The following is a 17696-nucleotide window of genomic DNA, read 5'->3' on the forward strand; positions in this document are numbered from 1 at the left end:
AGGGCCAGGCTAACCTGGCCCAAATTTGGACCAGCGTCCTTCATATTGCTTCAGGGCCAACCACCCCAAACATGAGATTAGCCTAGCACTGCTGCCGTTCGCAAACTGCCACCTAAAATATGACTCCCAAATTAAGGAGACCCTACCCTTCCCTTGCAAGGATGCCCTACCGTACGCCTGGAGTGCCCAATGGAGATTCCAAACTAACTTAACCTAGCCTAACTAGAAAACGGGTGGCTTGGTGTCGGTTAGGCTAACTGGGCAAGGCCAGGCAACACAAGGCACCCAGGAAGTGCGTCAGGCTGCACAAAGGTAACTGCCGCTAGGCTACACACAACGAAGGAAGGAAGGAAGTTAGGAAGGAAGGAAGGAAGGAAGGAAGGAAGGTAGGTAGGTCTGGCTACTCACCACGATGTAGGAGGGAACCCCGGTGCCACTGGGCATGGGCCCCGCCGGCGTGTACCCATTTGAGTATCCGTTGGGAAACATAACTCAGCTGCCAAAACTCTGCTGGTACTGGTTTTGGGTTATGGAGGGTAAGGTAAATGTACAAGCGTTCCACTGCACGGCCATATGTTTAGTTACAGCCAACACATTACAGCGAAGGTGCACAGAGTAAACATCACTTTCACAACACAAGACTCACTCACTCACTCTCGCCGCCTCCTACGAGCGATCGGGTCTTTTCTGTTCTGTTCTATCTATCTATCACCTCTTTCTCCTCCTCTTCGTCGTCTTCGTCTGGACGACAATCGGTCCTTCCTGCGGCTCTCGTCGGCCTCTCCGCCTGACTTCGCTTCTCGCGTCAACGCTCGCAAGACTACGCCAAGGCACAAATAGGAATAGGTTAGGGATGAAGGGCAGCAAATCAAGAATCACGTGCACAATATGAAATGCAATCGGGGACGAACTCACTGTCGAGCGTTACCAGCAGTATCGGTGCACATGTGGCAATGAGCTTCCTCCGCTCGCCGCCAGGAGCCTCTGCCTTTACCCGGTCACGTGATCACAGCTACGTCAGCGGCCACAAAACTTGGAGGAGAACTCACTCTCTCTCTCTCTCTCTCTCTCTCTCTCTCTCTCTCTCTCTCTCTCTCTCTCTCTCTCTCTCTCTGAGACTCTCTCTCTCTCTCTCTCAAGGTGCAAACAAAACTTGCATCCAACATCCTTCGTGTCCATTGGACTTGCCATTTTATATTATGTATTGTACCAACTCAACATACATGGTATGCAGGCAAGCATGTCTGAATAGGTAAACATGACAATCTAATTATAATGCCAACATCATTATTCTGGAGGTCCTCGTTCGGCCTATGTAGAGGTTTCCACTTGCCTGTCTGTTAGTGTGTAGTTTTCTTCAGTTCCTTTTCTTCCTTATTATGGTTACGTCAAAATTTCTTCATGTGTGTCTACATTTTATTTTTATTTTTTCTGGGACAACTTACTGGCCAGTCCAAGTGCCTTGTGATTTTCTTTTTACACATTTCGATTTTCTATTCTTTATCACACTGTAAAGATATCACAACACTGGGGTAAACTTTTCATTACTTTACCTGACAATGTTAACTGACATCTGGCAACATTCCAAAGGGGGCAGCCAGCTCAGAGTGGATATCAAGACTAAGTTACAAATTCTGTTTAGGTAATTCTCTACATCTATACGAAAAATACCGAAGGAATAAACTATCATTGTTTCTTGGATGCATCACTCTAACCATCTGTGTTTTTCTTAATTTGGTTTTATGATTGCGCCCTTCACTTGCGAAGAATCAGTCCTTATTAAGAATAATGGCAAGATAACATTAGGCTTGGTAATTGAATTCAAATGGCATTCAGCCTTTTAGCAAGGGTGCATATATTTTCATCCTTATACCCAGTAGCACTTTGGTATGTTTAAGCAGGTTATTAGCGAATTCGCCTCTAACAAAGCTCGTAGGGCTCCGTTGTATGAAATGGAAGAAGTGACCGAGATGTTACGGCTTAAAATGTTCGTTTAATTTTCACCACTTGTGCACTTTTAGCACGGGAATTGGGCGCCACTAACGCTGGTTACGCCACTGCTTATAAAGTACCTAGGCGCAAAGGAGAGTGCCTACCCATGCCCCAATTTCGGTGTCCCCTCTTTGTCTCAAGTCTAAACTAATCAATGATCTAGTTTTCTCATTACCATTTAAGCCCTTATTCAAATTCCTGTCTTAGTCGTAAACCCAAACTTACCTATGATTTAGTTTTCTAGTCCTTATTTAAATTCCTCCTTTTGTCTAAACTAACCTATGATTTAGTTTTCTCATTAACATCGAATCCCTTATTTAAATTCCTGTGAGGAGTCTAAATTATGAATGCCAGTTATAATTTAGTTTTCCCATTACCATTTAAGCCCGTATTAAAATTCCTACGTGAAATCTAGATTATGAATGATAGTGACTATTTGCTTCAATTAGTCACTGCCATGTATAATTTAAGAGTCCTCAAAGGACTTTAAATAATATGTTAATGAGAAAACTAGATCATAGGTTAGTTTAAACAAAAATGACAAATTGTGGCAACGATGGGCACTCTCCCTTGCCCCTACAGTAGATATAAGGTTGTACTGCACGAGTGATTTACTTTCTCTGCCACGATCACCATTGCTAAAACATATCTAATGAAAACTGTTGTAAGCCTGATATAGGTCTTGACTTATAACTGTTGCAGTGTTCCACTTTTCATTTCATGACCGGCTGGATGTGGGCTAGTTCTATCTCTGAAATCAGACTTTTGTAGTTATATTTGAATATATGCTAAAACAAGGTCATACTTGAGATAGAAAGAGCACCGACTGTCACTGAAATCCGACTCGGATTAAAACTTTTGTCTACGTTTACTAATTTATAGCACTAATTCCTTTCCTTTCTGTTTCTATTAGCAGATTAGAAACATAATAATTACTCGATATGCGATATAACCACCTACAAAACGTCTTGTCTTCGAAACCACTTTCGTAAAACGCAAGCACAAATCTGTCCACAATTATGATTCATTTTTTATTTTTTACTTCATCAGAGCAGGCTAGGGTCGTCATAAAGTTCGATGAGATTATCACCAGTCTTTAGTTGCTGACTTCGTGATTTTGGTATTATTTCACGTGGACAATAAATTCTTTGGGGGCACACACACGCGCACACACACACACACACACACGGATAAGCAGCAGATGCTGGACTCGGTCAACTATTTCCTTCTTCACCAGCTGAAGTGCAATGGACGCATTTTGCATGGAAACTTTTCCTCTTTATATGAAGTGAATTGAAAAATATGTTTTGGTTCAGAGTTCAAGCAACAAAATATCTAAAATGGATACAAATGAAAGACTTGTCGAGTAGAAAATCTAACAGTATATGAACAAAAATATTAGCTATCTGTACAGTAATTATATTCACCTCGATCATGAGCCTAACGCACTGACAAATTGTTTCTGTAGTACAGTCTAATTTATCGATTTTTTTTACTTTATCGATTTTTTTGTGTGTGTGTGTGTGTGTGTGTGTGTGTGTGTGTGTGTAATCTGTGGCTCTTTTCATCTTAAATAATTTAGCAATGGTTGTTTTATCGAGCTAAAATAAGTTCTGCTGATTATCAAAAGGAAAAGTTATATTATCCCCTGAAATACAATTATAATACACATCTGCCTAAATATGAAAAAAATAAAATATGCATGAAGTCAGGAGTGTTCCATGGTACTGCAATGAAGTTTTTCATAAATTAGGTTCACTTTGTGGTGGTAATATGGAAAATGGGTTTGTGTGATTGACTTTTTTTTCTTTTTTGCTGTTATGTTTTTTGTTATGTGTGTTTTGTTGTGAATGTTTAATGTAAATGTTTATTTTTTCTTTTCTTACTTGGTTTGCTTGAGTGGGTTAGCGCAGAGTAAGGAGCTCCCCTTCACCTAACATGGTAAGAAGAAAGAAATCAAAGAAAAGAGGCAATTAGAAGAGCAGTTGAAAACAGAGGAAGGGATAAGGCAGAGAAGTCATAAGGAATATAGGGCGAGAACGTGAAACTGCCAGTTGCAAAAAAAAAAAAAAAAAAAAAAAACTTGGTCAGGCCACTCTTCTCCCTATTCCTCCATATACGATGCTAAATCCTAAAGGGTATCGATTTCGACACATTTGCAGCAAAGAAAGTTCAACAGCAGTTGGAAAGGAACAAAACTAGGTGTTGATCTCTCGAATTGGAAGAAGAATACCATCAACAAAATAACACTGGTTGATGTTGAGCGAGTTGATTCCCAATCGACAAAATAATATTAAGTGGTTGAAGTTGAGCAAGCTGGCTTCCAATCTGAAGAAGTCTCAAAAAGACCATAGTTGGGGGAAAACTGTAGTGTTGGGGTTCTTTTGATAGTTGTGGGAGGATTGTACATTAAGGTTGGGGAGTCAGATTCGGGTTCTTTAATTAGGTCAGGGTTCTTTTAGGTACTCCTTGTAGTATTAAGACTGATAATCAAAGTAGCCTAAGTTACAGTTCTGTATGTTAAGGTTCTTTTGATAGTTGGGGGAAAACTATAGTATTAAGATTAAGGCTGGTATAAGTTTTGATAAATATAGTGTTAAGGTTAGGTTCAGCTAAAGTACTAAATAGGTTAAGGAAAGTCAGAGTTTCATTTAATAACCCCCAAATCTGTTCCCATTATACTGCACCAGTTGTGTATTAAACAAAAAGTCTACATGATAATTTAGCACCCAATGTGGGGCCTCAAGTCAAGTAAGAGTGGGTCACATAACTGGAGATGGCAGAGGGAGCAGGTTTGGAAGGTGCTGGGTCAGGTGGAGGGGAGCAAGGTTGGAAGCAGAGGTGGTATTAGGCTGTCGTGAACGATGAAGCCCCGGATGGTTACAAGGATGGAGGCAATGGATGAGAAAGTGTGAGACAGTGAAGAAAATGGCTAAGAGTGGGCCTGGTGTTGGGAAGGGACCAGGGAAGTGAGAATGATGAGGTAAAAGGTGCAAAGGAGAAAATCCCTGAGAAAGGGAAAGAGTTGTGAAGTAAGAGTAAGGGAGTACCCGCCATGGATGATGACAGTATGAGTGCAGTGAGTGAAAGTGATGAGGGAGAGAAAAGTAAGAAAGGGAAAGAAGAAGAGAACATGAAAGGGGAGAGGTATGAGGAAAGAGGAGTAGAGTTCCTGGATTTGGAGGGGTAGCTCAGACTCGGAAGTTGAGAATGATTGGAAGAGTGGAAGTGGTAGTAATAGTAGTAGTAGTAGTAGTGAAGGTTTGAGTGAGGCAGAGGAGAAAGAGGCCAAAACAGTGTTCCTGAGGGAGGTTTCCCTGAATGAGAAATTTTGCATCGGGAAGGGAAGAGACATGTGAGTTTTTTGATGAGTATGAGAAGTATTGTAGACAAAAGTATGGGAAGAATGATAGTGTGTGGATGAAGTGGCTGGGAGAGTTCTTGGATGGGCGGTTAAAGATGTGATATAGAAGTCTGTGTGAAGGTGAGCCAGTGTACGAGTCCATGAAAGCTACAGTAATTAGGCAGATGAAGAGAATGAAGGGAAGTGTTGTATACAAGAAGGATGATAGGTTTGAGGAGGCGAAGATGAAAGCTGGAGAGGAGAAGCTTTAGCCAGAAGGAACTATGGAGAGGAAGGAATTGAGGAAAACAAATACCTCATGCAGAAGTTCTTGGCCACCATTCCTGAGAAGATTAGGGTAATTTTGAATGAAAAGAAAAAAGGTAGGAAGCAGTGGTTGGGGAAGAGCTTAAATTGGGAGGATGTTTTAGAGATCCTAGAAGACCTGAGAGTAGATGATGATGAACCAAAGGAGATGTACGTTGGGTCTGAGGTGGTAAATGGAAGGCCAGATAAGGACGCTGTGGCAAGTGAGGAGATAGGTGTAATGTTAGCCTTGTTGGAGGTGTGTAGGAGAGACTGAATGGAAAGAGAAAGAAAGCCTTTACAAGTGAATGTGGGGAATAATGGGAAAGGAGCTGGGGCAGAAGCCCAGTGAGGTTTAGGAGTGGAAGTGTGAGTAGAACGAATGTGTATGTGAGGGGAAATCAGATGGGAGTGAATAGTAGTGATAAGGAGTGTTACATGTGCAGAAGGACTGGGCATGTGAAAGCCAGTGTTTAGGCTATGGAAAGAGAGGGCATATGTTTGTGGACTGCCACAAGCAAAAGAGTTGAAGTGTTTCGGCTGCAGAAAGGTGGGACATCAAGTGAGACTGCCAGAGTGGAAGAAGAGTGGGAGTGAGTGGAAGTTATTGTGGAAAGTGTGGAATGAGGGGGCATTTTGCCAAGACATGTAAGAACCCTCTGAGTAAGTGTGAAGGATGAGGAATAGAGGAGGGTCACGTGAAGGAAGTCTGCCATACCAAACCCCAACCCCAAGGAAAACTAAGTGTGAAGGGGGTTTACCATGGTGAGCCCTCTGGTATGGAAGGGATAAATGTGTTGCATGTGAGAGAAGGGCTTGTAAGTGTGAATGTCTGTTTTGGGGAACGAGCAGATCACTGATTGTGTTAGAGTAGAATGTGGTGGAGTGTTATTGAAAGCATTGATTGATACTGGTTGTAGCGGAAATGTGGTTTTCAGACAGGCGTACGAGAAAAGAAAAGAAAATGTAGCACGGAAGGGAATGTGCTGGATAAGTAACAAGGATTGGAGGATTAAAAGTAAAGGTGTGTGCGAGGTTTGATGAGTAAGTTACGGTTGCAGGAATAAGGTTGGTAGAGAATGATTTTTACATTGTGGGTAGAGTGAATGAGAGGTATGATTATGTTGCTGGGGTATGCATTTTTGAAGAAAACAGGATAAAAGTCTACCCAGAGCAAGAAATGATATAGATAAAAATGGGGAGTGAAACAAGAGTGAAGTTGTATGTGGAGGAGGATGGACAAGTAAGTTTGAAGATGGTTTCTGGAGTGGAGGTGTATGCAATGGAGGACATACAATTGCCAAGAGATTTGTGGAGTGTGAAAGTAGGGTGGAGAACCAATGTTGGAGCCGGCACAGAAAGTTTGGGTGACATTCATGTTGGATGGTATCTCTACGTGTTATGAAATAAGGCAGGTCACCCGTGTTTGATGGAATTATGGATGTAAAGGACCCAAAGGTGTGTGTACAGGTGTGCGGGGATGTGGATAAGAGCAGGCAGAGAGGCATACATCTGGGTGATAGGTTGGCAAGCTTAAGAAATGTGGTCAATTTTAGTAATGACAAACATGTTAAGGGATATGATGTGATGGGCAAAGGGGAATGGTCAGAAGAGTGGAGTAAAGAAAAGCCTGGGGAAAAAGTGAGACTGAATGAGATGAGCCAGAAAGAGAAGGAGCAGGTGTATGAGTTGTTGTGGGAAAGAAAGGGTGTGACGAGTCAAGGTGCTGAGGACTTTGCGACAGCTAAGTTGCTGGAGTTCTGTATTCGGCTGACAGACGACACACCGATTTATCAGAGACCTCGACAATTCCTGGCTCCAATAATGAGAGAGATTGAAGAACAGTGTGAGGAATTAGAAAGGATAGGAATAATTGAACCTAGTAAGAGTGCTTGGAATAGTCCAGCTGTGCCGGTAAGAAAGCCTGATGGGAGACTGCGAATGTGTATCAATTATCGGAAAATAAACAAAGTGACAGTGAAAGAAAGAATCCCTATGTGTGTGGTGTTCAACTGTGTGCACAGTATGCACAGGATGAAAATGTTTAGCAAGATGAATCTGTTAAGGGGGTATTATCAGATGCCAGTGGAAGTCATTCAACACTGAAATGATCAGTTATGTATTTGCATAATGGCTATAAAAGAATACATTATTGATTATGAAAATCTAATACCACACAAATATTTATTAACAAAATCATAATGCATATCATAGGATTCCCGCCTTTCACAGATCAGGCAAGGATCAATTGGCCTAGCCAAACATTTACTGTATAGGTTGATATTTTACATTCTTTTTTATTTTAATTATGACAAATAAACAAAACGTAATAAATGGTTTTTTTATGCGGTATTTGCAAAACGTACAGGCCTACAAATATTGAGTACTAAAATAAAACAATCTTCAAACCGAAAAAAATGTTGCAGGCCAAGTTATGGGAAAAAATCGATACCATAATTCTTGAGAAAAAAAAAAAATAGGAAAGAACAACTATAATTTTAATTTTACTTTAAATGAAATGTTATTGAGCTCTGATTCATTTTCCTTGGCGCTCATTGGCAGTACCCTTGGTACTGATTGGCTGTACCCCCCCAAAAGGCTTTGTCTCGTGGAGATGGGTGGCAGGAGCCCGCATCTCTGCCAGTTCAATGTGTACACTGCTGTTCCAGCATGTCATTGCATATGTGTGTACTTTGCACATCTTTGTGTGTCGTTTTTAATCTTTGTGTATCTCTTTTAATCATGCCCTAAGATGCCTCCTAAGTGCCCTGCTCCTTCTACAGCTTCTGGCAAACAGCCTAAGCACCAGGAGGAGGTCATGACATTCAAGGAGAAGGTAAAACTTCTGGATATGTTAAAAGAAAACCAGAGTTACGCAGCTGTATCCTACTATTTTGGTGTGAATGAGAGTACTGTAAGCTACCTCAATAAGAAAGAGACAGAGATAATAAAGGCTGTTAGTGCTAGCTTCTTTGGTAGTGCAAAAACAGTTTCTACAGTGCGTGATCTGACAATTGTTAAGATGGAATCTTCATTGGCGTACTGGATAAAGGACTGCCGTAAGAACATCCCCCTTGAAACCAACGTCATTCGTGAAAAATCAAGACAGTCCTACCTGCAGTTTTTGACTGCTATGGAAGGCAGCAATGTACAGGAAGGCGATGACGCATGAGAGGCAGACTTCTTGGGCTTCAACGAACCTTTGGAAGAAGGGGAAGAACCACCAGCAGGACCATCATCAGCTCCTCAAGGTTTTCAGGTCAACAAGGGGTGGTTCCACTGCTTCCAGAGACAGTTCCAACTCAAGTGTTTCTCTTCATACGGAAGCAGCGTCAGCAGACACAGAAGCAGCTGTGAAATATCCCAAGACCTTCAAGAAAATCATCAGGGACAAGGGCTACCATCCAGAACAGGTATTCAATATGGATGAGACATACCTCATGAAAGATGAACCCAGAGCCTCTGGGTTCAAAAAAGAATAGGGTCAACCTCATAATGTGTGGCTTCATGCTGAAACCAGGATTCATTTACAAGGCTGCAAACCCCAGGGCCCTCAAGAATAAGAACAAGGGGTTGCTGCCTGTGTTATGGATGCACAATGCCAAGGCCTGGACCATCAAAGCCCTTACGGATCATTGGTTCACTCAGAGCTTCATCCCTCACATTAGGCAATACCTCAACGACTTGTGCATGGAGTTTGAGGTGTTGCTGATTACAGATAATGCTGGTGGCCACCCTCTGGATCTTTATTACGAGGCAGTCCAGCTAGAGTTCCTCCCTGCCAACACCACCTCTCTCCTCCAGCCTATGGACCAGGGCGTGATCGATGCCTTCAAGGCACTCTACACCTGGAACTCCCTTGAGCACCTTGTGAATGCAATGGATCTGACAGTGAATTTATGCTGAAGGAGTATTGACGTAAATTTACGACTGCCGCACGTCTGACCGTCATCGACCGACCGTTGAAGGACATGAAGAAGGAGACCCTTAATGCATGCTGGAAGAAGGTGTGGCCGGAGTCTGTGCACGATTATAAGGTCTTCTCTCCTGAAGAAATTCAACATTTGGCTACTGATAAGGTGGCCCAATTGCTGAAGATTCTTGGTGGAAAAGGCTTCGATGACATCACTGAGGATGAAGTAGGCACCCTCACTGATGCCCACTCTGACCCCCTGACGGACCAGGGTTTGGAAGAGCTGACAAAGTCTGCCAGTGAGGAAGAAGACATGCCAGGTTCAGGGGACAAGAAGGAGGATGCGGGCCTGTCTTTGGAAAGTCTTTTTCAACTTATGAGGATGGCCAAGGAGCTGAAGGAGGCAGTTTCAGCACAAAATCCTTATATGGAACTCTCCATGAAGTGTTCAAATGCCCTTGATGTGGCAATGGTGCCCTATAATAATACCCTCATCAGCATGAAAAAGCAGCGACAACAGCTGCCTATCACCATGTTTACCAAACAGATGAAGGACCCTCCAAAGCCTCCCCAAACCCCTGAAGAAGTGCCTGTATTTAATCTTATTACGATTATTACAGGTACTTTACAGTATTATTACTGTATTATTAATAACTGAAAATTAATACATACAGGTACAGTACTGTACTTAGTACCTGGATGTATTATTACAGGTACAGTACAGTATTATTATTATTATTATTATTATTATTATTATTATTATTATTGTTGAATCTTATTATTATTTACTGTCCTCTTATTACGTAAACTTAATATTAATATTTGAAAATTAGTACTGTAAATCATTATTTTATCACAAGTAGTATAGTATAATACCTTAGTTTAACCAGATCACTGAGCTGATTAACAACTCTCCTAGGGCTGGCCCGAAGGATTAGATTTATTTTACGTGGCTAAGAACCAAGTAGTTACCTAGCAATGGGACTCTACGAAAAAAACTGCAAATAGGAGGGTTTTCTGTGAATAATTTAGAGATGGGTTCCACAGAAAAATCCGCAAATAGGTGAAGCCATGAATCGATAACCACGAACAGGCGAGGGTCAACTGTATCACCGAAGGGGAATTACAAGTGGTAAATGCTTTGGTACTTAAGTGACTTGAACACCTGATAGTACCCATCAACGACTTCCAGTCAACATTCTTGGCCGTTGATTGGTAGTCGTTAATGGGTACTGTTGGGTGTTCAAGTCACTTAGGTACCAAAGCATTTATCACTTATAATTCCCCTTCGGTGATATTCCCAAAGTAGTGGAAACTGGATACTAAACGACATTCATAGCTTAATATTTGTATATAAAATGTGACAGTGATGTGATAAAAATTCATTTATATACCATACACACACACACATATATATATATTATATATATTTCAGAAAATACAGCCGCTTTAATATTACTATGTTATATAGTGTGATGAAAGGGAGTTAGCTGTGAGATGGAACTGGGGCAAGCCGTCACTTGCAGAATCGTTGCATTCAGCAAATAGTTGATCATCTCAGCAGTTAACCTGATGAACACACAATATTAGCCGAGTCATATGACCGAGTTGGTATGTGCGTACATGAGTTCGTACGTTAGAAATCTAGATTTTGTGTCTAATTCTGCCCAAAAATTAGTTCAATCATTCATTAGCGGAGCTAGAGCGAGATCGTGAAGATATTATCTTTGAGTGTTGCAAGCTCTTAGAACTGGCAGAATAAGGTAGAGTTCAGACTCTTCGTTTTACTGTGTGAAGTGTGAACTTATGTTTTTTACCATGTTTCAAGACATTTTTGAACTTGTGTGGGAAGTGGATGTAGTCTTTTACCATTTCAATGTTCTTTTTTATTGTGTTCTATATTTTACCAGTATGCTATTTACTCATGCATTTTAGACTTTTCATTATTATGTTTGGCACTTGCATATTTTTGGGAGAGTATTATTTGTGCTTAATTCTTTTGACAGATGTCGGTGGTGGTGGTGGTGGTGTGATGAGAATATAGTGAGAGGAACATGATGTTATCATGTTGGTGTGATCATAGAGAAAGACAGATGCAAAACCTTTGCAATGTCTGTTATTTTATGTGGTAGACTTTTCGAGACTAGACTTTACAATGTCTAAGATAGAGTATGTGAGAGTTTTTGAATTTACAGGCTATTAGCCATAATCAGATTTTTAGTTGGACTGAGACTAAATCTTGAGTTAGATGTTTTTTACTTGACAATTTCATTTATGATGCATTTTAATCTTTGCTTTGTTTATTCATTACTTGTTGGGTTGCTTTAAATAATAAATCTATTTTTGTAGGAAAGATTGCGTTTCCTTAGATGACCCATTTCATTTCTTTAATTTAATGTGGAAGAGAGAGAGAGAGAGAGAGAGAGAGAGAGAGAGAGAGAGAGAGAGAGAGAGAGAGAGAGAGAGAGAGAGAGAGAGAGAGAGAGAGAGAGAGAGAGGGCGCGTGAAATACTCGCTGAGAGAAAAAGAAAGGGGAGAACAGGGTCGGAATCCCATTGCCTTCCGAAGTCAGACCAAATCGGTAACATTACGTAATATCCCTACAAGGAATATTTTTATCTGTTTCAGGGGGATTATATATATATATATATATATATATATATATATATATATATATATATATATATATATATATATATATATATATATATATATATATATATATATATATATATATATATGCTTAAAAATCACAGTAGATGCACGTGACTTCAGTGTATAAGCGAATCCCACAAGAAAATGACTGGCAGAAGTTCAGTACCAAGCACTTCCACGTTTATTAACGCATCGTTGTGGCACAAATGAGACACAGATATAAAAAAGGCTACAAAGTAAACTAAAAGAACAAGAATACCAGATGGTCAGTTGTCAAAGAGTAATAAACAGAAAGATAGTCCAGGATAATCCAGGATCGAGCTGTCACAAACCGAATCCAAGACCAAACAACAAGAAATACTAAAGTTTAGGCTTGGATTAACCTTTTGTTTTTTACCCCCCGCCAATTAACCATCTGGCATTCAAGGTTATACATGTTTTTGGATTTTGTAAGCCTAAACTTTAGTATTTCTTTTTGTGTGGTCTTAGGTTCGGTTTGTGACAGCTCGATCCAGGATTATCCTGGATTAACTTTCTGTTTATTACCCTTTGACAACTGACCATCTGGTATTCTTGTTCTGTTTGTTTACTTTGTAACCTTCTTTATATTTTCGTCTTACTGCCCTGACGATCGTCAAAAGTAGTGTAAAAAGCGACTGTTTGGTACTACTGAACTTCTGCCTGTCTTTTTCCTATTGGATTAAACATATATATATATATATATATATATATATATATATATATATATATATATATATATATATATATATATATATATATATATATATATATATATATATATATATATATATATATATATATATATATATATATATATATATATCTATATATGTATATATATAAGTATTGTTATATATATATATATATATATATATATATATATATATATATATATATATATATATATATATATATATATATATATATATATGTATATAAGTATATTATCTATATATATATATATATATATATATATATATATATATATATATATATATATATATATATATATATATATCTATATATGTATATATATTCCAGTATATTATCTATATATATATATATATATATATATATATATATATATATATATATATATATATATATATATATATCTATATATGTATATATATAAGTATATTATCTATATATATATATATATATATATATATATATATATATATATATATATATATATATATATATATATATATATATATATATATATATATATATATATATATATATATATATATATATATATATATATATATATATATATATATATATATAGTCTCGGTAATTGGGCGGCTACTTGGAAATCTTAGCTTGATGATAAATAATATTGCCAAGACCAGGAAGAACATTCTTTATTGTACAAGCTTTGAGGTATAAAACCTCATCATCAGGCTGAAAAAACCGACAAGGATGAGAATCAATAAAATTACAATAAAATGAATTGTCATAATAAATCTTCAGCAAAAATACTAACGAAATATATAAAATGAACAAGTAAATACAAACTAAAAGGGTGAGACGTAAAATAACGAAAAATTAAAAACACAAACATAAAAATATGAAAATAAAACTAAAGTGAAATGTAAACAAACTACCACTCACAAAGTAAAATATTTAACGACCTAATTGAGTGCCTACTATGAAATTACACGATAGCTAGTTGAATACCAGACAAGTTGTTGTTCAATTCCGTCTTCATCTTTTAATAGTCAGTGACTCTGAAATTAAAAGGTCCAGTCTATTTGAACAAAAAGACAGTACCCTAAAATCCAGGTCAGTGAAAGGATGGTCCTGTGCTAAACTGTGTTCTCTAATGGCAGAAAAGGGTGGTTTGGAAAGGGGAAACCTAGTTCTAATAGAAAGACCTCTGTGTTCCAAAATTCTGTGTCTAAGCCAGCGGGAACTAGATCCCACGTATCGCAGACCACACTGCGAACAAGTGAACAAAAACGACACAGGAATTAAGGTCCACAGGCAGAGTAGGCTTCTCTCTCAAAAGTGATCTTATTGTAAAAGGATTACAGAAAACAAACCAGAAACTGATTTGAGGGAAACAATGCTTAAGTATTTCTTGTAACTTTTTTCAGACCATATAGCTACTATGAGCAAGGTAAGGCAATTTAATGTACTTTACATCTTTACTAGCAGTACTGTACACCGGTCTGGGACAAAACTTTTCATTTAAAAAATTTTTCACAACTTTGTAAAATACAAAAATGGGATATGAGTTTTCAGAAAAATAATTCTGGAGGAAAACCATATCTTTCCCTCAAATCAGTTTCCGGTTTGTTTTCTGTAATCCTTTTACAATAAGATCACTTTTGAGAAAGAAGCCTACTCTGCCTATGGACCTTAATTCCTGTGTCGTTTACTTGTTCACTTGTTGCAGTGTGGTTCTGCGATACGTGGGATCTAGTTCCCGCTGGCTTAGACACAGAATTTTGGAACACAGAGGTTTTCTATTAGAACTAGGTTTCCCTTTCCAAACCACCCTTTTCTGCCATTAGAGAACACAGTTTAGCACAGGACCATCCTTTCACTGACCTGGATTTTCGGGTACTGTCTTTTGTTCAAATAGACTGACCTTTTAATTTCAGAGTCGCTGACTATTAAAAGATGAAGCCGGAATTGAACAACAACTCGTCTGGTATCCAACTAGCTATCGTGTAATTTCATAGTAGGTACTCAATTAGGTCGTTAAATATTTCACTTTGTGAGTGGTAGTTTGTTTACATTTCACTTTAGTTTTATTTTCATATTTTTATGTTTGTGTTTTTAATTTTTCGTTATTTTACGTCTCACCCTTTTAGTTTGTATTTACTTGTTCATTTTATATATTTCATTAGTATTTTTGCTGAAGATTTATTATGACATTTCATTTTATTGTAATTTTATTGATTCTCATCCTTGTCGGTTTTTTTCAGCCTGATGATGAGGTTTTATACCTGAAAGCTTGTACAATAAAGAATGTTCTTCCTGGTCTTGCAATATTATTTATCATTAAGCTATATATATTTATATATGTGTATATATATATATAAAATATATATATATATATATATATATATATATATATATATATATATATATATATATATATATATATATATATATATATATATATATATATATATATATATATATATAATATATATATATATATATATATATATATATATATATATATAATACATACCCTAGTGTAGCCTAGGCTGTATTTGAGATATGTTTTGTAACCTAATCCCATTGTAAGTAGGACAATACCTATGTGTGTATGTATGTACTGTATATATATATATATATATACACAGTAGAACTCAGTCCTCGACAGTATACCAGAACTTGACATAATCGGTTTTCAACGAAAATGTCGAGTAAATTTTGCATCGAGCTCAAACAACAAACTGGAATCAGACCCAATGAATCATGTGATGTTTGTAAAAATAAATGAGTTTTGGTTGGTCACCACTAGCTGGCATTGTTGGTGGCGTTCTCCCATGCGTATTTAAAAGCATTTAAAGCCTGCACATGCTACTGCTGTTGTTTGGAGAAGTACACACTTGTACAGGTAATCATCATTTTGTGGCTTTCTGCACTGAATTTCCATCCAATCATGGGTACCAATATGTTAGGGTATCATAATATTTATTGAAAGATGTTTTACAGTGATTTTGTACACTATTCCAGTAGACTCTGTATGAAATTTACCATAAATACTGAACATAAACAAGGTTTATATTATTAATACCGCGATATGCCAGCAGGGTGTTGCTTTGGTTTGTTTACATCTGCTCACGCCACAAGCTGCCGAGTGCCGAAATAACTCAGGAAATTTTTCTTAATTTTATGATAACAGACATACAGTAATTCGGCTTACAAATACTGTATTATTAATTTACTGTAATAATCAGGAATAATCAGGCTTGTTTTTAAATATTATTATTAACAACAGTTTTGTGTGTAAGTGTTACAGTACATTCTGGTAGTGCCTATAGACTACCAAGCCTAGCCTATGGTGCTCGGTCTACCATTGGTAATACGGCCGCATTGGTTGTAGGCCAATTTTTTTTGTACAGTATGTATTAAAAATGTAAAAAGTGCTCCTGATACGGTAAGTTATTTAACTCTGAACTTATTTAATTGTAATTTGTGTAATATTTTTTATAAAAAGGCAAGGTTGGGGTAATGACTGGTGGTCAGGAATGGATTAATCCATTTTCAGTTATTTCTTATGGGAGAAATTGATTCAGAATTTGACTAAATCGAATCTCGATGCTTCTTCTGGAATGGATTAGTGTCGAGGACCAGGGCTCTACTGTATCACGTAAATAATGTTTGTGTATATATATATATATATATATATATATATATATATATATATATATATATATATATATATATATATATATATATATATATATATATATATAATATATAAACATACATTACACACACACACACACACACACACACACAGGTATTGTCCTACTTACAATGGGGTTAGGTTACAAAAACATATCTTGAATGTAGCCTAGCCTACACTAGGGTATTCAGAACCATCTATAGTATACATATATGGTAGCCTAGCCTACGCTATACAATATACTCTATACATATACAGTATAGTAATATTAATATCAGCTAATTCAGGAGGTTCATGCAGATTGACATATGATGATTCAGTACAAAGAGAAACTGAATAACACAAACAAGAATTAGTCAAGCCCTCACTATGATGTATATGGTAGTCTAGCCTAGCTACATTATCAGCTAACTCTGGAGGTTCAATGCAGACTGACTTATGATAATTTAGTACAAAAAAAATTAAATAACACAAACAAGAATCAGACGTGTACTGTAAGGGGAACTCCCAGAGATTTAGTCCGTTGTCGGTGATGGGGGTGGATGATAAATCAGCAAATTTGAGTTTGAAAGAGTTTACCTTATATACAGTACTCACGTACCATGTGACTTGAAGACCTAATTTTGAAGCTAATTTCAAGGGGGTCACATAATACATGAGGTATAAATTTGCATATGTAATGTTCACTTACTGTATTAGTATCATATTATAAAACACAATCATAACAAATATGAATCTTTTCCATGTATCTTTTAATAAGTTATCCTTTACTTCACTGTATCCAACAATACTGCCTGTATTCTCATACTGTATTACAAAATACAAGCATAGCTATCAATGTTTTGGTTTGGAAATCAACTGATGGCGATTATGAGTTAAGTTTATTTCGCCATATTTACCTCAATTCAGAGCGAATTTTCTTGCTTCTAGTAGCGTAAATGAATCTCTAGATACTCTACTTACACGGAACAAGGTTATTTCATGTTATACGAATTATTTAAATCAAATTACGACTTAAATGTCTCGTTGTGAACTAAATTGTTATTTTTTTCGTTAATAGATGGCGTCAAGGGTATATTTTTTGT

At 37.3% G+C, this 17696-nt stretch overlaps 1 protein-coding gene across 12 annotated transcripts in view; it reads right to left on the reverse strand.

Annotated features, from left to right (window-relative positions):
• Positions 1–17696, reverse strand: part of LOC136843737 (eukaryotic translation initiation factor 4 gamma 1-like) — a 721796-nt gene that overhangs the window by 172490 nt on the left and 531610 nt on the right. The window contains exon 1 of one of the 12 annotated variants that reach the window (XM_067112384.1): positions 409–1013. The exons of 8 other annotated variants lie outside the window; for them this stretch is intronic. In XM_067112384.1, the coding sequence (XP_066968485.1) occupies positions 409–489 (81 nt within the window). In that variant the 5' untranslated portion in view covers positions 490–1013. Of the gene's footprint in view, positions 1–408; positions 1014–17696 lie in introns of those variants that run through there. 3 more of the 12 variants (XM_067112387.1, XM_067112385.1, XM_067112386.1) reach the window with 3 other exon arrangements.

The sequence above is a fragment of the Macrobrachium rosenbergii genome, chromosome 12, assembly GCF_040412425.1.
Source record: "Macrobrachium rosenbergii isolate ZJJX-2024 chromosome 12, ASM4041242v1, whole genome shotgun sequence".
Classification (NCBI taxonomy): domain Eukaryota; kingdom Metazoa; phylum Arthropoda; class Malacostraca; order Decapoda; family Palaemonidae; genus Macrobrachium; species Macrobrachium rosenbergii.